Raw genomic sequence first — 23,459 nt, forward strand, 5'->3', positions numbered from 1 at the left:
CAAAAAGTGCTCTGGTCTTTGGCCAGCCAAATGGTCTGGGGCTTAAGTGGTTAAACATAAGCATGCTGACAGAGAAAAAGATGTAGCTAGCTTGTTTTTATAGTAATAAAAAAAAAACATTCCTGAAAACCTTGGCATTACCTTTTGGATCACAGAACCCATGTAACCATGAGTTAGAGGTCAAGACAGAGTATTATAAGAGAGACTGGCTGTATCTGTGCATGATACTCCCATGGAACAAGATGGATATAGCAGGCCAAATACAGTTCTTACTGTATAAATGTCCCTTCGGGGAATACTAAGGAAAGTTGTAGTCTTCCAACTAACATTCTTCTCTCATCCTCCAGCTTATTGGAATAAATGAAATCATCACCAGCCTCATCCAACCGATACCTGTCACAGTTTTCAAACATTAGTGGACCATGTATGCTGTTGGGCTAAAATCAAAAGAACCCCCAAAATGAGCCGTGCTATTTTTCATACTTTGTGTATTCTTCATTATTTCATTAAATGCATGTTTACTGTGAATTAAACATTTTCTAACCTTCTTGAAACAGCTTTTTGGAATCTATTGCGCATTTCTCCGGCCAGTAAGACTGCGGTGTTTCCAGATTTCTGCTATATGCTTTAGGGACTGAAAATAAAGAAGTTTGCAGAATAAGCAGGCCAACATGTTCGAAGATAATTAAGAACAACATCTGCTTACTGAAGATGTCCTTCTGAGGTCAATGGAGGGCTTTCTTTGTTTTCTGTCTAGTTAACACATGAACATACGGAAAGTGCTATTTATTTCATCATTCTGTCTAAAAATGTGGACATAATTTAGATACTGAAGTTACACATAATGAAAAAATTCCCTCTGCAGTGCAAGTCAATGAATCATATACCATTTGGGAAGGAGTTGCTGTTTGCTGCATATATCGCTCAGATATTTTCAGTTTATTTGTAAAATGGCCTCATACATAGGTGTGAACAGCCTATTGCATTAGGGTGTACACCCCAAATCTCTAACACACTTGTCTTTCTCTGCAGCCTCAGCTGCACGGGACAGTGAATGAATGGGAAGTGCTCTGTGCTGAGCGGCTTCCTGTTCATTCACAAACTGATTTATAGTAAGTAAGTATGATCACTGTGTTCATTTAGAAAAGGAAGGTATTGGTAAATGACATATTTACTAGCCCCTTCCCACACTCTTCTTCCTGAAACATCCCCCACAGCAGCTGTGGGGGAGAGGAGAGGAGGGAAGCCAACAGCACTGCAGGGCGGGTGGCAAACATGGGTAAGCCCAGGAAGTAGGGGGAATAGGCACCGCACATAGTAATTAGGGTGTGCCCAGGCACACCTGGCACACCCCCTGTGCACGCCTATGGCCTCATATTATCAACTTTTGCTTGTGCATTTTAAACCCTTAGCCCTTGTACACAAGGTCGGAAATTCCGACCACAAAATCTGTCAGATTTTTTCAGATGGATTTTTTCCGAAACTGGTGTTGCATACACATGGTCAGACAAAGTTGTTGGAAAATCCGATTGTTTGTAACGTGATGACGTTCATTCGTTATGACAGGACTACGTTGCGGCTAGTAACCAATAGCTTTGGTCTCGTAATTTGATCTGAGCATGCGTGGCACTTTGTCCGAACGGAATTCTCTACAAACAATTGCAAAAAGTCCGATCGGATTTTGTTGTCGGAAAATTTGAGATCCTGCTTTCAAAAGTCCGATAGAGCCCACACATGGTCGGATTTTCCGACAATATAATCCGATCAGACCATTTCCGTCGGAATTTTCGACCGTGTGTACAAGGGCTAACTCTAGTCAAAATCTATTATTTTAGTAGAGAAGGGTTAAAGTCTCCGTCAGTTTTTTTTTTTTTTAAATAGCTGCGTGGGTCCTCACTGGGGGTTTCCTCATTTCCTGTTAGAACAGAAAGTCATAAGAATTCTCTGCAACGGGGTTGCAGGGAAAAACACAATTTTAGTGGGTTTGAGAAGATTTAGAACTTAGGACAATTCTTTTATTGCTGTTTGTACCTTCCATTCCCTTTGATAACTGCTCTTTGGGTATCAAAGGATCAGGAACAGGAACTGAGAGGAAACCTCCCCAATGTGCTCACAGACAAATAAAAACCTGCCAGAAATTTGAAATCTTCCCTACTATTTAATAAAGTAAAACATTGGGCTGAAGTTGGGTTTAACTGGAAAATTCCATCTTAAATTTAGATGCCAGTTTTTTTTTTACATCCTGTTACGCTGAAAAAGAATGTGGGGGTACTAAGTGCTTCGTGCAAGACAGAAGATGGGTTGCCTATCCGGAGGCACCCACTTAGAGCGGAACTAAATCCATCAATTTATCTGTTTGACAAACCAGTTGCATTCAAGGCATGCTATAAATGATAACTGTCACAGTTGCTGGTGCTCTCAACCCGACTCTAAAGCCATCGAATGGTCGGTGTAATAAATAATCCCATGTGCAGGACCATGACAACTACTGATTAAACTGAGGCTAAAATGGCAGCGTCCTTGGCTGTAAGGGATAAGAGGGATTAGCTCCGCTTATTGCAGAGTTGTATTTTTTTAGTAGAGGGACTCCACCTAAAAAAAAAATATTAAAAGCCAGCAGCTACAAATACTGCAGTTGCTGACTTTTAATACCTGTCCCAGGGTCCAGCAATGTCGGCAGCCGAAGCTGAGCAATCGCTCGGCTCTCTGCTGCTGCCGCCATCATTCTCATTAAGGGAATCAGGAAGTGAAGCGTTGCGGCTTCACTTCCCGGTTCCCTAGTGCGCATGCACAAGTCACGCTGCGTGACGCAAGTGGTCCCCGCTATCTCCTGGGACCTGTGTGTTTCCCTGGAGACAGCGGGGGGCTGCAGGAAGGGGTGTGGCTCCCACAGGAGACTATCCCCGGAAGTGGGCGCAGATACCTGTATTATACAGGTATCTGCACCCCCTCCCCCCTGAAAGGTGCCAATTGTGGCACCGGAGGGGGGGAGGAATCAAATGAGCGGAAGTTCCACTTTTCGGTGGAACTCCGCTTTACGGTCTCCATACATTTCTACTAATGAAATCTCCCAGACATGCTTTGTGACTTTCCCATTGGGTAGGTGTAAGCAGTAGGACTTTTTCAGGAGAATTGTGAGCCTTTCAGTGTCCTCTTACTGCTAGAACCAACAGATCATCCTCAGGGCAGAGCTAGAATATAATCATTGTACTGGCTCTGCTGTGAAAATGATAAGAAAAAAAAAAAATAGGTTTTTGAGGTTAACTAAGAATAGCTGTAATTGTTGCTGGCAGCAGCTGTTATTTTAAATGAATATGTCAGCTAATATAGAACATTAAAAAGTTAAAGTCATGTCTAAAGCCCCATACATGCTATCAGGTTTTCTGATGATTTTTTCCTTCAGATTTCCCAAAACCATGTAGTGCAAGGGCCTGCTTGATTGCATACACATTGAAATGTATAAGGTTTGACCTCATATTATATGGTTTTGGTAAAACTGAAGGAAAAAATCAGCAGAAAATCTGAAGTGTGTATGGGGCTAGACAAGACAAGTTGCCTGCTAATACCCATCATTTGTGCCACTCCAAATTGAGTCTCTCCTTTTTTTTTTTTTTTTTAGGACCTGACATCCCTAATTACTAGGCTAACTTCCACCAATGGACATTCCTCTGTCCAGTAAAAGCATCCTGCTCCCTTCTGACAGGAAGGCCTAATTGGTCCCAATGTGGAAAACTAATGTGCAGTTTAGGTAGATAAGATCGTACCACTTTAAATGAAGAGAAAATGACAAAATATAGGGTGAGAAATGCTGCTATACAAATACAAAATATAAGGAATCTTTCCCATATTAGGGTAGAGGTATGCAATCCTTGGGCCAACTGTATCTCCGGACCTGCTTCTGTTTATAGATACAGCTTAGTATTATAGAGCCATTTATTACAGATATCATTCAGCTGTTTCATATTTGTTGGCCATCTTCAGCAAAAACCATGGCTTCTAGAGAGCAGGGCTTGGGGACTTTGACATACATGGTCTTGCTATTTTATATTTACATTTATACTTTTTCTTTATAATTTTATATTTATATTGACACATCTTTATAGAATCTCTTTATGCGCTTCTCCCATCCTTTGGAACTCCCTACCCCAATCTGTCCGACTGTCCCCTAATCTATCCATCTTTAGACGATCCCTGAAAACCCTTCTCTTCAAAGAAGCCTATTCTGCTTCTAACTAACACTGTTTTACTTCCTCCATCAGCTCATCCCCCCCACAGCTATTACCTTTTGTATCAATTGCCCCTTCCTTTTTAGCTTGTAAGCTCTAACGAGCAGGGCCCTCTGATTCCTCTTGTACCAAATTGTAATGTAACTGTAATGTCTGCCCTCATGTTGTAAAGCACTGAGCAAACTGTTGGCGCTATATAAAATCTGTATAATAATAATAATAATAAATAATTTGTAGGACGAATGTCACAAGTATTTGCTCAGGCTCCACAAACTTCTCACGAAGACCCCTTTCACCTCCCAGATAAATAACCAATGATACGAATGGGAACCTTCTGATGTAATTAAACACCTACTTCCCTTTAAAACACATCACTTCCTGTTTTTGCCAAATTGTAATAAACTTTAATAACAACAATTTATAAAACATAAAATATTAAAATTTCATCTGAATAATTAATAAGACCAGTTAGTGAAGAAATGGTAGCCACATAAATTTTTATAAAATAAAAAAATGTTTTAAAATAAAAACAAATAAATAACAACTACCAATTGGATAAAAAACTATTTAAATCATGTCCAATATTGAGGCCATGTGGACTTAAAGTGCCCACCTTGTGTATCCACAGGGTTTCGTTCTGTGAAATGGCTTTCTTAAAGGGGTTGTAAAGGTGAATGTTTTTTTCACCTTAATGCATTCTATGCATTAAGGTGAAAAAACATCTCACAGTACCTGCGCCCCCAGTCCCCCCGTTTTACTTACCTCACCCCTCGAAAGTCCCGCACTCGCCCCCGGCTTCCTCTTCAGCCTGGCCGCTGATTGGCTGGAGTGGATGGATTGAAGGCAGCGCAGCCATTGGTTTGGCATTTTTTGGCATTGGGTCATAAACATTCCTGCCAAACCCAAAGGGCCTGGTATGGCTCATGGGGGAACCCCACACATTTTAATTTGGGGGGGGGGGGTTAAATGTTCAGGCTGCTTGGCTTACATTCTACTGTCAGCAGGGAATCCCCAGCTGACATCAGGGGTAAGTCACTGGTTGTTAGGATGCCGACTGGTGCCTGGGGGGGCACTGGAGGGGCTAAGATAAATCCAAATCAATATTTGGTGTGACCACCCTTTCCTTCAAAATAGCATCAATTCTTCTAGGTACAGTTGCACATAGTTTTGAAGGAACTCGACAGGTAGGTTGTTCCAAACATCTTGGAGAAGCACCCACAGATCTTCTGTGGATGTAGTTTGCCTCAAATCCTTCTGTCTGTTCATGTAATCTTATGCCGTGTACACACGACCGGACTTTTCAACATCAAAGGTCCGACGGAACGATTCCGGCAGACCATTCGATCGTGTGTGGGCTGTAGCGGACTTTTGATTTGCAAAAGTCTGACAAACTTTAGAAATTGAACATGTTTCAAATTTTTCCGCCGGACCCAGTTCCTACCGAGAAATCCGCTCGTGTGTATGCTAGTCGGACGGACAAAAACCGACGCGAGGACAGCTATTGGCTACTGGCTATGAACTTCCTTATTCTAGTCTGGTCGTACGTCATCACGTTCGAATCCGTCGGACTTTGGTGTGATTGTGTGTGGCCAAGTCCCTTCATTTCGGAAAGTCCATCAGAACTCCGTCAGAACTCCGTCGAAAGTCTGTCGGACCTAGTCCCTCGAAAAGTCCGGTCGTGTGTACGCGGCATTAGACAGACTCAATGATGTTGAGATCAGGGCTCTGTGGGGGGCCAGACCAAAATTTCCAGGCCTCCTTGTTCGTGTTTATGCAGAGGATAGTTCTTAATGACATTGGCTGTATGTTTGGGGCCATTGTCCTGCTGCAGAATAAATTTGGGGCAAATCACATGTAGTAGAAGAGTTTGGCTGTTCCTCACCCAGTTTTAAGCCTCCTACACAGCTGTTTCTGTTTCAGTTAATGACTGTGCTTCAACCTACATGTGAAATTTCTGACCATTAGCACCTGCTTGGTATAATTGGTTAATCATACCCGGACTGTTAGCCCTGGTTCACAATGGTGCGGCTTTGAAAATGCGCTACTTCTGCACGATTTCAAAGCCGAACATGAGTGCAATTAGCACTGCCAATTTCATTGCGGTTTGTGACTTCATTTAACAGAAGTCACACCGTTGTGAATGGGGGCTAATCCTACAAAATCCCTGACTCTGTGCAAGTATGCAAAGTGTGCAAGTGTAAGAATTGATGCTGGTTTAAAGCTAAAGGGTAGTCACACCAAATATTGGTTTGATTTAGATTCTTCCTCACTTTGCATTTTGTAAATTGATAAAAATAAACAATTCAAATATAATTTATTAAAAGCATTCTTACTTTACAACATTTCTTCACACCTGTCACGCAAGCACAGGGAGAACATGCAAACTCCATGCATGTACTGCCATAGTTGAGATTCAAACTGATGGCCCCAGTGCTGCTAGGCGGAAGTGCTGCCAATGTGGAGTAAAAAACTTGTACACACAAAATCTTTCTGATGCAGTGCACCACAACACAAGCTAGTGGTTCTCCAAAGTATGTATGCCAGCTGCCTTGCCTTAATGCATTAGGGAGCGATAAAACGACCAGTCATTCAAAGTAAGTTGCTACGTGAAAGTGTGCAGCATCAAATAAATGGCCCAGGCAGCAGAACCCTGTCTCTACCAGTTCCTTTGGACCTGAAAAGACCCTGAAAACTTAAGCTGGTCATGGACAAATCAAAATGTGGTTACTTTAGTAGGGGCTGGTTGAATTATGATCGCAGTGTGACAGAAATTGATCATTAGACAAGTTGTAAATCTTTTGTCAATCAGTGGCTGATAGGTACGGTGCCTCAAGGTGGAAGGGGCGGGGAATGGCCAGATTCCTCCATTCACTCAAATGCCACGTACACACGATCGGAATTCTCGTTGGAAAAAGCTCTGATGGTTTTCCTGTCAGAATTCCAACGGAATGTCGCTCAAACTATCTTGCCTACACACGGTCACACCAAATTCCGATGGTCAACACGACAGTCAACATGACATACAATACGTTCGATGGCACTATAAAAGGGAAGTTTAATGCTTCCGAGCATGCGTCGAATTGTTTCCGAGCATGCGTCAAATTGTTTCCAAATATGCGTCGGAATTTTGCGTGCCGGAATTGCATACACACAATCGAAAAATCCGATAGAAAGGTTTTCCGTCAGAAAAATTAAGAACAGGCTCTCAATCTAAAGACCGTCGGAAATGCCGACAGAAAAAGACAGATGGGCATACACACGGTCGAAAAATCAGATGAAAAGCTTCCATCAGAAATTACGACCGTGTGTACACGGCAATAGAGGTGGATAGAGGAATCTGGCCTTTTTTTTTGTTTGTTTAGCTTACTGGCTGAAAGAAAAATAAATGTATCTCCTATTGATAGCTTTAGGCTCTGACAGTATACAAGCCCTTGACTTCTCTCGAAAGTCAAGATTAAGCACCACCCCTCTTAAAACTAAGGCCTGCCTCTTGTCATTCAACTGTGAAAGGCCACAACCTTTGTGACTCTGTGGCATATGAAGGTAGAATGACAGTGTTAGGACTCAACAAAAGGGAGGCGGGATTATATTTTGACTTGAGGAGACAATGAAGCCCTATATACCGACCTGGGCTAAGATCGAAGGTACTCCAAGGTACAAACGAGCTGACAGTAATTTCAGTTTATACACTTTGGAAAGGTTTATTCGACTGTTTTATTAAAGCGGTAGTAAACTGCACCAATTTTTTTTTTTAAAACCCTGCAAGGTAAAAGCATAAATACTTACCTTAGAACGAAGTCCTCCAGCACCACGCTGACAGTAGCTTCCATCTTCACCCAGTCTTCCATCCAGATTTGCGTCCTCCAGCTGTCTGATTGGCTATGCCGCAATGACGTCACTTCCACGCCATGGCCTGCTGCATGGAGCTCTGAGGGGATGGCACAGGTTTAAGATATATTCCCTGTACCTACAGGAAAGCCTTATTATAGGCCTAACTGTACTGTAGGTACAAGTGCCAAAAAAGGGGTTTTCTTCCATTTTAAAAGGTTAAAAGGACATAAAATAATGTTCTACAGAAAAGATGGCTTACTGAGTAACTGGAAAACATGGATTACTGCTCATTACACTTCATCTGTGCTTCATTACTACAGGGGAACTGTGCTTGGATTTTTTAGGATAAACATGATGATCTAATGGCTTGCATGAAGATGAAAGCTAAGTGCTTCTTATAGTGCTCCCAAGTATATATTCCGACTCTTTATGCAGCCTCTTCAGAAATGCCATCTGGTGCTAGCGCTCATTTCTTTATGTACCTTTTTATTATAAGAAATGGATTTTTAATGTTTACATTACATTAAACCTTGGCTTTCTTTAGTAATTTCATAGTGCAATAGTATTTTGGCTGTCTATGGAATATACACATTTGCATATAGAGTTTGTGTATATAACATTATCACATAATTACACATAATGTAAAATCTTTGTGTGCTTATTCTGCTATAAAAAGTAATAAAAAGATGGTCGTTTTGGAATGGAAATACTCTTTGTGGCCATTATGTATTCATTTCAGTAATTTAAAGTGATTGTAAAGGTTTTTTTTTTAAATACCAAATATGTCATACTTACCTGCTCTGTGCAATGGTTTAGCACAGAGTAGCCCCCAGCCTTCTCTTCTGGGGTCCCCCACTGGCACTCATGGCTTCTCCCTCTTCTGAGTGCCCCTATAGCAAGTCACTTGCATTCATGCAGGTGCGATCCACATCTGGGCTCTGTGTGTGTTCACTAACACACACACACACACACACACACACACACACACACACACACACACACACACACACACACACACATACACAGTGTGGTTCGACACCCCCTCCCCCCAACCTCTTCTGACAGGCTTTGATTGACAGCAGCAGGAGCCAGTGGCTCCTGCTGCTGTCTCTAGATCTAGATGAGGTGAGAGAGAGAGATTAGAGAGCACCCCTCTCTGGCACAATGATGGATTGAGATTGGGCTCAGGTAAGTGTTTAGGGGGGCTGAACAGGGGTGTTTTTTACCTTAATGCAGAAAATGCATTAAGGTAAAGAAACTTCTGCCTTTACAACCACTAATTATTTAAAGAGAACTTGTATTATATTTCCATTGATTGCAGTTTCAAAGTTATGATTATAGTATTTACATTTTTGTGACTTTCACATTTTTACATGTATGGGTCTTCCAAATCTTTGTTAAAGTATTATAAAATAAAAAATAGACTAGCCACTAGAGGGAGCAAACACTCAAATTGGAGTTATTCCAAGCTTTCAACTCCACAAGGAGGGAATAGTTTTCAACCCCTTTGGCCAACCTAAAAGTTGCATTGTCAGACGCAGCAACAAAGTGAAAGCCCTGTCTGCACTACAAAGCAGGATGTAAAACCTATTTGTCTAATGAGCAGTTATGGCTGCCCTGGGTCCACATATTATTACAAATGTTATCTAGAATGAAGGTTTTTAAAATGTTAACATAAATGCTGAAAAGATTACTAACATTACTAGATAATCTAGTTCAGATGAAGAAAACATTAGAAAGACTATGTTGTTCTTATTAAACAATACAATTTAAATTCACCGACACATTTGCTAGTGATGGATTTATTGCATATTTGCTTTAACTTTTGTTGGCATATACGAGTAACATATACTGGCTACATTTGCAATACTTATAATGTAGCAAACAATCACCTGGTAAACAGCTTGCAAATGTCACATATACACAGTGGTGTAGCGTGCGTGGGGCCGCAGGGGCAGTTGTCCCAGACACAAAGTTCTTAGGGGCGCCATACCTTCCAACCATCCTGGATTCTTCAGAATCCTCTCAGTTCTACCAAGGCACCTGGCAGAGGAGTGCATGGCAGAGCCAAACAAACGGGACTGCAGCAATGTGATTACAGTGTATTGGTGGGGGGGCTCACTTCTTACAGCAGTCCAGGAGGATCCCGCTGTATGACTTCTCCCCGAAGCTCAGGGTCACCACCAGTCTGTCATTCACCATCTGCTCCACTAGGATCGACACCAGGGAGCCGACCCGCAGTTCCTGCCCAGACTCGGCCTCCATGCTCGTTCCGGCTTCCGGATGCCAGCTCCAGTACTCCCCGGCCACAGGCCTTCACCAGGAACAGGAAGTGTGTCCAGAATGAGACATGATTGGCAAAGGAGTCCTAATGCCCCTTACACACGGTCGGATTTTCCGACAGAAAAAAGTGCGATCGGATTGTGTTGTCGGAAATTCCGATCGTGTGTGGGCTCCATTGGACTTTTTCCGTCAAAATTTCTAACACACAAAGTTTGAGAGCTTGATCTAAAATTTTCCGACAACAAAATCTGATGGAGGAGCTCCGGCGTGTTCGCATACTCCACGTGCAGAGCCTACCAGGAAGTCGGCGCAGCGCTGCGCTAATCACAGGCAGTGAGACATTGCCCCGATGCACGGCTGTAGAGATCGGACAATGTCTCACTGCCTGTGATTAGCGCAGCGCTGCGCCGACTTCCTGGTGGGCTCTGCACGTGGAGTATGCGAACAAACCGGAGCTCATCCCTACTGGCCAGATCACCAGATGAAAACAGGACAAAAAATCCTAAACAAAAAGAAAACGAATGCAGCCACCACATCTAATGATTGATAAGCTGTACTATAATACATTTTTTGTTTTGGGTTTAATAGCGCTTTAAATTGTATAATCAATGGACGCTTCATCATGAACGACACAAAAGACATCATTATTTTTATAATTATATATTATATGTTTTCAAGGTGACAAGCTGTTTCTGGCTATTTAGTGGCATGCAACGCATTCCCTAATATATAGTACAAGCTATCAAGCAGGTCCTTCAGTTTGTAGACATCGAGCAGCAGAAAATCAAGAGACTGCAAAAAGCCAAATAAACAGAGCCAAGGTAGAAGCACAGTCAATTCTAAATCAGCATGTATTGATATTGTGAATATAGATTACAAATGGGCCAGTATTGGAGAAAATCTGTGCAAAGCAAATCTCTGCACTACTGCTGCATTTTGCTATCACCCTGCCATGATACTGACAGAGCTAAATGTATTATTTATGTTCTCCTTTCACTCAGTCCAATAGGCTGTGGAGTTCACTGCTATCTACTGGGAAGCAATATGTAGGTAATTTATTCTTGTACAAATATAGTTTTCACAAATTAAAGTTTTTAGAAAATGTTGCTTTTGTAGACTAATTGCTCTCCAGTTAGCACTAATGAGGTAAAGTAAATAATCAAAGCAGTTAATTATCATTAGCATCCCTGCTAATAATTTTAAAAGGTTTTGCTGTGCATAGGAAAGTGAGCAGAGCAGAATTTTAACTTTATTTATTTAATAAAAATATGAGTTTTAATAACCACTTCGGAGTCTCAGGCTTTTGCCCCTCATAGGATCAGATTTTTTTTTAAATATATATTCAGAGATGTGCTAGTTTTGCACCTTTGTAGCCTGGCTGTAAATAATCTGCATTTTGCAGGTAGGAGGACACATAAGGCTATGGACTTTAAAGTATTTATATATACAAAAAGAGGAGCTGCAGTCTCCCCCCCCCCAAAAAAAATAAAAGTCAGCAGCTACAAATACTGTAGGGCACTTGCAGTGTGGCCCCATTCATTTGAATAGGTCGCATTTAACAGGTATTGCCCACCAAACGCGACAGTGGATTTAATTGCTGCCAGGCATGCAAAGCATATATATGCCCAGCTGACGCCTTTGCAGCTAAAGAGAGAGCAGTTGAAACTAAAAGGGCAGTTCAACTGTGTGGCTTTAACGCCCTTCAACCACAAGTATAAGCAAGCTCTAAAAGTCTGTACTGGTCCTAAACAGATATAACAAACATTTGAATATGGAGTAAGCTATCCAAGCAGCATGCAGTTGCCTTTTATAACAACCAATCTCACATGAATGTTGCATCATGTAGTCCTGAAAGATAAATCACTACTAAATGTTACTTGTGTAACTTACTTGATAGTAAGACCTTTGTTACAACTGATCAACGATTAATTGCCACTGATAGCAATTAATCATTTAAAGTGATATTGAAGCCAGAATTTTTTTCAAAATAACAAACATGTCATACTTACCTGCTCTGTGCAGTGGTTTTGGACAGAGCAGCCCCGAGCCTTCTCTTCTCAGCTCCCCTGCTGGCGTTCCAGGCCCCTCCCTCTTGCCAAGTGCCCCCATAGCAAGCAGCTTGCTATGGGGGCACCCAAGCAGGCTTGCTCCTGAAACGCTGCTCTGTGTGTCTATTCACACACGGAGTGTGGTTCGGCCCCGCCTCACTCTGTTCTCATTGGCTCCTGCTGCTGTCTCAGCCAATGAAAGGGAAGAGACCCAAAAGAGTCACTGATTTCATGCACATCGCTGCCATGGGTTAAACAAAAAAAAAAACAACCTGTCTACCCTGCTTTACTGAGGGGGCACTTGGAGAAGAGGAGGAACGGACAGCGCTGGCAGAGGACTCCAAAAGAGAAGGTAATAACCAATACCATACCATGCAATAGCATTACACGCAGCAGGTAAGTATAACTTATTTTTATATTTTAAAGCAACAAAAAACCTTTGCCTTTAGAATCACTTTAAGGCGGCCCATTCAAAAAGAATGGACAGCCAATGCACCCTAACTCGATTAAAATCGCACATGACCCTTTTTTTTATTGCAAAAGTAACCCAATGCAACAATATATGTTACATTCATTACCCTACGTTGTATTAATGCCTAAGTGTAAATCTAGTCTAAAGCCTTGTACACACTGTACAATTGTTGGCCCACTGAGCATCTGATTTTTGTAAAAAGGGGGTGTGCCAAGATTTTGTCTTGCATACCAACGTTACACAATTGTCGTGCCACAAACACGAACACAGTGACGTACTACAAGAAATTTCAGCTCTTGAGCGCTGCCCTTTGGGCCCCTTCTGGTAATTTCATGTTTGGTGAGCATTAATTCCACGCATGCATGTTTGTACTTTCGACTTTTGTGTGACGGATTTGTGTACTGACCATCCGAAAATCAGACATCAAGCTGTGGTCTGGCCGAGAATGTACTAGCCTGTCATCCAACATTTGTTGGCCAAAAATTGGACAACAATTGTCAAAAGGAGAGTACTAACGGTAAGATTTTAGGACACCAGTCTGTCAACAGACAATCCCCTGCCAACAATCAAACCGTGTATACAAGGCTAAATTCACCTTTGCATTTCAAATCAATAGACACACATCAAACTGTATGTAAATGCATGCATTGACATCAATGGACATCTTGGTGCATATCAACACATCACAATATGCATTGACATGCTTCATAATTCATTTTAGCAGTCAATAAAAAGCATATTAAAAACATGCAACAATGTACACTATATCGCCAAAAGTATTGAGACTCCTACCTTTACACGCACATTAACTTTAATGGCAGTCTTAGTCCGTAGGGTTCAATATGGAGTCGGCCCACCCTTTGCAGCTAGAACAGCTTCAACTCTTCTGGTGAAGGCTGTCCACAATATTGAGTAGTGTGCCAATAGGAATGTTTGATCATTCTTCCAGAAGCACCTTTGTGAGGTCAGGCGCTGATGTTGGACGAGAAGGCCTGTCTCACAGTGTCTGCTCTAATTCATCCCAAAGGTGATCTATCAGGTTGAGGTCAGGACTCTGTGCAAACCAGTCAAATTCCTCCACCTCAAATTTGCTCACCAATGTCTTTATGGCCCTTGCTTTGTGCACGGGCCCAAATCATTTGATGGGGGGGGAGAGATTAATGGCTGTTATCACAGAAAATTAAAGAAAATCCCACATTCTGATTTGTGACCATATGAGGAAAAAGGGAATATTTCCAATGGGGACACTAGTTCTTGTTTACAACTAAGGATTTCCCTCCCTTTGGAAGGATTTGCCCTCACTTCCTGTTGTGGTAATGAGATAGGAAGTGACCAGAATCTCCCCAATGAGACATAAATGGCAAAAAAAAAACTTTCTTTACTCTATCCAAAATGAAAAGTAAATTGCCTTTGTCTATGGGTTGGGACCCAAAGGGGCAGGTGTGAAGGAGACCCTTTTACTATGTCCTCTAAATCATTGTTGTGTTCCTAAACGGGTGTACTATTTGATTTCCCCTAGAGTGCAGCGAGCATGGGACCCAGTTTTCCCTGGATCGGTGTCAAGATTTATCATGGTTCAGGTGGACCAGCTGCAGGCACCATAACAACCAATGATGCTCTAATGTGGGATGCACAGCATCATTTGTTATGGTGTTGATGGCTACGTATGATGCTGATCCAAGGCAGGCAGTATGCAGGACCACCCCAGCTTTCAGGAAAGCATGGAAGTCTGCCAGACATGCTCCACCTCTGATGCACTGAGGTAGGGTTCTGATTTGACAAGAGAACCATGTGAATGGGGGATTCTGATGTAATGAGTGGACTGTATGATGGTGGTAGTGAGGGGCAGAGGCTTTAATGTGGGGAGGGGGCTTTCTAATTAACTCAGTAATGATGGGGATATTCTGATGTTATGGGGATTTTGATGAGATGAGAGGGCTCCATGATGGGGGGACTCTGATATGATGAGTGGACTTTGTGATGTGGGGCTCTGTTGTGGTTAGATAACTCTGTGATAAACTCTGCAATGATAGTAAGACTCTGATGTTATGGGAAATTCTTATGTGATGAGAAAATAAGAAGGCTCTGTGATGACAGGGGGAACATTGATATGTTGAGGCCTCTGACGTGAAGGGGAGACTCTAATGTAAGGGGGAGACTCTGATGTGAAGGGGGCACTGATGTGATGGGGGATCTCTGATGTGATAGGGTGCTGCTGATGTGAAGAGGAACTCTGTTGTCAAGGGCGGTCTCTGTTGGGAAGGGGAGCTCTGATGTGATGGGGGGAGGAACTTTTGATGTGATGTGGGAACCACTGTTGTGAAGGGAGGCTTCTGATAATATGAGAAGGCTTCTGATTTGAAGGTTTCCAGTTGAGATACGGTGCCTCGAGATTTCCCATACTTTTAAAGGGTGATGTATGGGGGGGGGGGGGGGTCCACATGTGATAGGAGCCTCTTCCTCTGACATGAAGAGGGGCTATGACATAAAGGGGGGACTCTGCTGCGATAGGGTGCTTCTGATATGAAGGGGAACTCTGAAATGAAGAGGGGACGCTGTTGTGAATGGGGGGGGGGGGGCTCTGATGTGATAGGAGGACCTCTGATGTAATGGAGGAACACTGATGTGAAGGGGGATCACTGATGTGAAAGGGGGCTACTGATGTGAAGGTTTTCCATTGATAAGTAAAGTGTATATTTTTGACATCTTAGACTGGGGTGCCTTGATATTTTGCATACTTTTAATGGGTGCTCTATAGGAGAAATTCTGATGTGGAAGGGTGCCTCTGACATAAGGGTGAAATTCTGAAGTAAAGGGAGACTCTGATGTAAAGAGGGGGAGAGAACTTTTTTTTTGTATTGTATAAGGGAGTCTCTGATGTGAAGGGGGGCTCTGATGTGAAGTTGGGCTCTGACGTGAAGGGGGGCTCAGATGTGAATGAAGAAACTATAAGATTATGGGGGTACCTCTGACATGAAGGAAGGATCTTTGATTTGATGGGGGGATCTCTGACATGATGGGGGGTATGTCGGATGTGAAGGGGCACCTTTGATATGATTGGGGAACCTCTGACATGATTGTGGGACCTTTGATGTGATGGGGGATCTCTGACGTGATAGGGGGGTTTGAAATAATGGGGGGACAACTAATGTGGTGGAAGAACATCTGATTTGACGGGGTAACCTCTGATTTGATGGGGTAATTTCTTATGTGAAGGAGGGCTCTGATGTCAAGGGGGCTCTGATGTGAATGAAGTACCTAAGAGGTTATGGGGGTACCTCTGACACAAAGGAAGGATCTCTGATATGATGGGGGGACGTCTGATGTGATGGGGGGGGTATGTCGGATGTGAAAGGGGCACCTTTAATTTGATTGGGGAACCTCTGACACGATTGTGGGAACTTTGATGTGAGGGGGAACCTCTGACATGATTTGGGAGTCTGATATGATAGGGGGACCTGTGGTGTGGTGGAGGGACATCTGATCCGATAGGTAGGGTAACCTCTGATTTGATGGGGTAAATTCTGATGTACAGTAAATGTGGGCTCTGATGTGAATGAAGTACCTATGGGGTTAAGTGGTTACCTCTGACATGAAGGAAGGATCTCTGGTGTGATTGGGGAACCTCTGGCATGATTGTGGGACCTTTGATTTGAGGGGAGACCTCTGGTGTGGTGGAGGGACATCTGATTCGATAGGGTAACCTCTGATTTGATGGGGTAATTTCTGATGTAAATGGGGGCTCTGATGTGAAGTACCCATGGGGTTATGTGGGTACCAATGACATAAAGGAAGGATCTCTGATGTGATTGGGGAACCTCTGACATGATTGTCTGAACTTTGATGGAGGAGTCTGATGTGATAGGCTGGGGGATCTCTGGTGTGGTGGAGGGACCTCTGATTTGATGGGGGAACCTCTGATTCGATGTAGGGACCTATGACATGAAGAGGGGCTTCTGGTGTGAGGTTTATCTCATGTGTACATGGTCCCAGGCTCAGGTATAACCCAATAAGTAACATTTACATTTTGTACATTTCAGACTGGGTTGCCCCCCGATTTTGCATACATATTAAGGGTTCGGTGGGTGAAAACAAGTTGGGAAGCATAGCTGTGATCTCCATGGGTCTTCTACTCCCTATCACTCATGATGACTACATCAGTCCCGGTATGTAGATCTCAGTGACCTGCCTCCAGCTCAGTGACCGGTGGCCCCAGATTCCATTCACCAACACAATGGCATCATTGTGCTGATCCTGGCTGTGTGGGCACTGGACTGTTCCTGGCAGACATCTACCCCCTGCTCCCTCCATCCTCAGTGTACATAGCACATCGCTGTCTCCAGCATACAAGGCGGAACTACGTGGCTCCAATACAAGTGTGTCGGACAGTCCGTGCACACAGCGGGATGTGCCTTGGAGGGAGCCGTCCACTGTCACCACCCGCCTCTGCCCCTCCGCCTGTAACCACCGGCTCTGCCCCTCCGCCTGCCACCACCCGGCTCTGCCTCCTCCATCCAGGAGCATGGCCACATCGCACTGATCTACATCGCACTCATCTACCATGATACTGAGGAGGATCAGCAAGAAGAACACTCTGCTGCTCCTACTTTTCTGGATCTGCTGCTGGATCTTTGTCACCACTTTCCTCTTCGTACACCGGACTGTCTTCTCTGATCGCTGCACCGACCAGGAGAGCACCAAGATCTTGGCAGGGCTGGTAGGTACCGATGTCTGCCTGTGTGTGTGGGATCGCTGATCTCTTGTACAGCAATTCTCTCTGTCCTCAGATCTCCCATACACTTCTTGTAGTCTGATCTTCAGAAACTAGATCCTGATGTGTAGTTTATTATGTAGTATATAGTCTATTCTACATGTACAACATCTGCCATCATGTTCACCTAATTATTTCACTGTATATGGAATCAAGTTCAGGATAGAAATCCTATTTTGTCAGATAGAAATCCTAATTTGATACATTGTTATACTAGAAGAGTTCCAGTGTTTACAAACTGATCTGCTCATTGAACATAAATATTTTACTTCTGTGTGCTGTGATTACAAATTAGACAAGATCCAAATCAGGAATGACAACTTCATAGAAAAATAGATTGTAGAAGATCCCCCTCTGTGCTTGTACTACACGCTTGACATCTAAATTATTACATTATATAGGGAACCAAGTTCAGGTTACATTGTATTGTTTTGATACAGAAGAGTTCCAGTGATTATAGCATTGAAATGGCAATTGTGCAGAATCTGGAAATAACTATTTTACTTCTCTGTGACTGAGAGCTAGACAAGATGTGAACCACAAATGGCAAACTACAACCTTATATTCATGTAGATTGTACAAGATCCTCTACTACACTTGTAGAACAACCTGATTATGACATCGCATTTGCAACAAGTGTTAGATGGTATGATGTGAATCCTATTTAGTTCATGGTTCTTTAGAAGAGTTCTAGTGTATATAGTACTGAGCTGGTCATTGTAAATAATCTGGAGAGAATGATTTTACTTCTCTGTGCTGAGAACTAGACAAGATCTGAACCACAAATTACAAATTTATATTAATGTAGGTTGTAGAAGATCCTCTACTATACTTATAGAACATCTAGATTATTACATTGTATTTGCAACAAGTTCTGGTTAGATGGTATAATATTAATAATAGTTTGTTTATGGTTCTTTATAAGAGTTATATAGTGTATACATAGTGGGCAAAATAATTATTACTATTGATCCCCATGCAAAAGGGGGGCAAAGGGGGGCAGCACAGTGGTGTAGTGGTTAGCACTCTCACCTAGCAGTAAAAAGGGTCGTTGGTTCAAATCCCAACCACAACACTACCTGCCTGGAGTTTGCATGTTCTCCCTGTGCCTGCGTGGGCCTCCTCCGGGTACCCCGGTCCCCTCCCACACTCCAAAGACATGCAGGTAGGCTAATTGGCTTCTGTCCAAAATTGGCCCTAGTATATGAATGGGGACCTTAGATTGTGGGCTCTTTGAGGGTAGGGACCAATGTGAGTGTGTAATGTACAAGGATAGGGATAGACACTCACTCAGGTTGAACTGGATGGACTGGTGTCTTTATTCAACCTTACTAACTATGAAACTATGAAACTATGAAAACACAACTTAGTACTTGGTGGAGAAACCTTTATTGGTAAGCACAGAGGTACGACATTTTTAGTTTAGTTAGCTTTGCACACATCTCGGGAGGGATTTTGGTCCACTCTTCTTTAAAGATCTTCTCTAAATCCTTAAGGTTTCTTGGCTGTCACTTGGCAACTGGAAGTTTTAGCTCCCTCCATACATTTTCTATAGGACTAAGGTCTGGAGACTGGCAGGGCCACTCCGCGACCTTAATGTGCTTCTTCTTGAGGCACTCCTTTGTTGCCTTTGGTAGTATGTTTTGGGTCATTGTCATGCTGGAAGATCCATCCACGACCCATGTTCAGTGTTCTGGCTAAGAAAAGAAGGTTCTCATCCTAAATTTTACAATACATGCCTCCACCCATTGGCCCCTTAATGCAGCAAAGTTGGCCTGTATCTTTAGCAGAGAAACAGCCTCAAAGCATAATGTTTCCACCTCCATGCTTGACTGTAGGGATGGTGTTCTTAGGGTCATAGTCAGCATATTTCTTCCTCCAAACACAGCGAGTTGAGTTAATACCAAAGCGGTCAATTTTGGTCTCATCTGACCACAGCAATTTCTCCCAATCCTTCTCTGAATAATTTAGATGTTCCTTTGCAAACTTCAGATGGGCCTGTACATCTTTCTTTTTGAGGAGGGAGACCTTGGGTGTGCTGCAGGATGTAAGTTTCATGGCTGTGTATTGTGTTACCATTGGTTTGTTTGGTGACTGTTGTCCCAACTTCCTTCAGATCATTCACAAGTTCCTCCTATGTAGTCTGAGCTGATCCCTCACTTATCTCATGATCATCCTTACCCCATGAGGGAAAACCTTGCATGGAGCTCCAGGCGAAGGGCGATTGATGGTTATTTTGTATTTCTTCGATTTGCATATAATTGCTGCAACAGTTGTCTCCTTCTCATCAAGCCTCTTGCTGATGGTCTTGTAGCCCATCCCAGCCTTGTGCAGGTCTACATTTGTGTCTCTGACATCCTTTGACAGCTCTTTGGTCTTGTTCATGATTTTGAGGTTTGGATGGAAGAAAGAGATTCTGTGGACAGGGGTCTTTTATACACATAGTGAGTTGTCGTTAGGAGCACCTTTCTCAAATTGACAGGACTAATTGTGTACCAGATGAGCATATACTGTAGCCAGCCTGTGGGTGCCAGAATTATTGTTGGTTGGTAGGGGAACAAATACTTATTTTACTGACTGAAATCAATTTACAAAATCTACAAGGGATCAAATAATTAATTTCCCCACTGTAGTACTTAGCTAGTCATTGCACATAATGTGGAGAGAATGATTTTACGTCTATGTGCTGTGACTGAGAACTAGACAAGACCTGAACCACTAATGACAATCTACAACTTTATTTGAATGTAGATTGTAGAAGATCCTCGACTATATTTGTAGAACTGACATCTGGTTTAAGACATTGTATTTGCAACAAGTTCTGGTTAGATGGTATAAGCATTCCATCCACTGGCCACCAATGTAAGAATTCCTACTACTGACCACCACATTAATGCACCATGTTGTACCTATAGTAATTATTGTCAGAAGTTCCATGAGAACTGAAAGTTATATTAGGGGTTCATTCCTCCATGTTAAAAATGTTGAGATTAGATTGTGTGAATCTTCTTTTGATATATGACTCCTTTAGACAGGTTCCAGTATATATAGCATTGAATAGGTCATTGTACACAATGTGGATAGAATTATTTGACTTCTGTGTGCTGTGACTGAGAATTAGACAAGATCTGAGGCAGAAAAGGCAATATGCAACTTTATATTAATTTAGTTTGTCAAAAAATAGCTACATATACAGTATCTGGAATCATGTCACCAAACTCAGGTGACATAATATATGAGGCATCCCTTCCACGGACCACCTATGTAAGAAAAATTCCTCTTATTGACCCCCACATTAATGCACCATGGGTGATATATGTAGTAAATATTGTCAGGGGTTCCCTGGGAACTATTGGGGGTTCCTTTAAGTTAAAAAAGGTTGAAATTAGATTGTATAAGTCATCTATGTTCCTTTAGAAGAGTTCCAGTGTATATAGCATCGAATAGGTCATTGAACATAATCTGAATAGAAATATTTTACTTCTGTGTGTTCTGACTGTAAACTAAAGAAGATCTGAACCAGAGATGACAATCTACAATTTTATATTAATGCATATTAGCTGCTTTTCACTTGATTTGGTTTCATTCCATAGGGAAGGCACAATAATTATGTGTATTTCACATATCATAGAAGATCCATAATGTACTTGTAGAACATTTAGATTATTACATTGTGTATTCCAGTGTAGGTGATATGAATCATATTTTTATACAGGGTTCTTTTACAAGAGTTCCAGTGTTTATAGCACTGAACTGATCACTATACATAACCTGCAGAGAAATATTTTTCTTCTGTGTGCTGTGACTGAAAAGCAGACAAGAAGATCTGTATCAGAAAGGACAATATACAATGTTAACTAACGCAGATTGTAGGAGAAGAGGGTGTATTTGTAGAACGTCTGGCATCATGTTAGCATCAAGATTTTTACATTGTATGTTGCACCAAGTTCAGATTAGATTATATACAAGCATTCATTGATTTAGAAGAGTTCCAGTATATAATACTGAACCGGTCATTGTACATGATTTGAATGGAAATATTTACTTTTGTGTGCTGGCCGGGACTGCAAAATAGACAAGAATATCCGTGTTAGAAATAAAAAGCTATAACTAGATATAGTTTATATATCTATAACTATAATATAGATTGTAGAAGATAATTTAGTATAAATTAAGAACTTATGGCTTTATGTTTAACATCTGGATTATTACATTGTATATTGCACCAAATTTTTATTAGATTGTATAAATCAACAATTCTCATTCACGGTTCTTTGGATCCTTAGGGTTCCTCCAGAGGTTTCTCAGGGTTCTTTGAGCAATGAACAATGTCTGTCTTTCAGATATATAATGAATGACAAAAAAAATATTTTTAGCACTCTGTAAGGAGGGCATTCTTCCCACTGACTACCAATGTATCAAGCATTCCTCTCATTGACCACCAATGTAACAAGCATTCCTCCCACTGACCACTAATATATGAGACATTCCTCCCACTGAACACCAATGCACAAAGAATTCTTCCCACTTACCACTATTATATAAAGCATTCCTCCCACTGACCACTAGTATATAAAGCATTCCTCCCACTGACCACTAGTATATAAAGCATTCCTCCCACTTACCACCAAGGTAAGAAGCCTTCCTCCCAGTGACCACTAATACTGTATATGAGGCATTCCTCCCACTGACCACTCATATATAAGGCATTCCACCAACTAACCACTAGTATATGAGGCATTCCTCTCACTGACCACTAATATATGAGGCATTCCTTCCACTGATTATCAAAGTAAAGCCCCGTACACACGAGAGGACTTATGTCCGACAGACTTCCGAAGGAGTTCCGTCGGAGTTCTGCTGGAATTCCGACGGAGTTCTGACAGACTTTTCGGCTGAGCGGACTTGGCCACACACGATCACACTAAACTCCGACGGATTCGAACGTGATGACGTACGACTGGATTCGAATAAGGAAGTTCATAGCCAGTAGTCAATAGCTGCCCTAGTGTCGGTTTTAGTCCGTCGGAGTAGCATACACACGAGCGGATTTTTCGAAGGGACCGGGTCCGGGCGGAGTTCCTTCGGAAAAATTTGAAGCATGTTCCATATTCTAAAGTCCTTCGGACTTTGGCGAGTCAAAAGTCCGTTGCAGCCCACACACGATCGGATAGTCTGACGGACTCAGTCCTTCGGACTTTGGATGTTGAAAAGTCCGCTCGTGTGTACGCGGCATAAGAAGCAATTCTCCCACTGAACACTAATACTATATATGAGGCATTCCTCCTACTGACCACCAAGGTAAGAAGCATTCCTCCCATTGACCACTAATACTGTATATGGGGCATTTCTATCACTTATCACTAATAATGTATATGAGGCATTCCTCCCAATGACCACTAATATATGAGGCATTCCTCCCACTGACCACTAGTATATAAAGCATTCCTCCCACTGACCACTAGTATATAAAGCATTCCTCCCACTGTCCACCAAGGTAAGAAGCATTACTCCCACTGACCACTAATACTGTGAGGCATTCCTCCCACTGACCACTCATATATAAAGCACTCCACCCACTAACCACTAGTATATGAGGCATTCCTCCAACTGACCACTAATATATGAGTCATTCCTCCCACTGACCACCAAAATAATAAGCATTCCTCCCACTGACCACTAATATATGAGACATTCTTCCTACTGACCACCTACTGACCACCAATGCAAGAAGCATTCCTCCCACTAGCAACTAAAGTAAGGAGCATTCCTCCCACTGACCACTAATATATGGCACCCCCTCCCCCACTGACCACCAAAGTAAGAAG

At 42.3% G+C, this 23,459-nt stretch overlaps 1 protein-coding gene across 2 annotated transcripts in view; it reads left to right on the top strand.

Annotated features, from left to right (window-relative positions):
* The first annotated feature begins 16,958 nt into the window (after positions 1-16,958).
* DIPK1C (divergent protein kinase domain 1C) overlaps positions 16,959-23,459 on the top strand; it is a 128,200-nt gene continuing 121,699 nt past the window's right edge. Inside the window, exon 1 of one of the 2 annotated variants that reach the window (XM_077492365.1) lies at positions 16,959-17,577. In XM_077492365.1, the coding sequence (XP_077348491.1) occupies positions 17,422-17,577 (156 nt within the window). In that variant the 5' untranslated portion in view covers positions 16,959-17,421. The remainder of the gene's footprint in view (positions 17,578-23,459) is intronic. The other variant, XM_077492364.1, reaches the window with a different exon arrangement.

This window comes from Lithobates pipiens, unplaced genomic scaffold, assembly GCF_037356315.1.
Source record: "Lithobates pipiens isolate NorthernLeopardFrog02 unplaced genomic scaffold, aLitPip1_a1.2 Scaffold_19, whole genome shotgun sequence".
In the NCBI taxonomy this organism is placed as follows: Eukaryota; Metazoa; Chordata; class Amphibia; order Anura; family Ranidae; genus Lithobates; species Lithobates pipiens.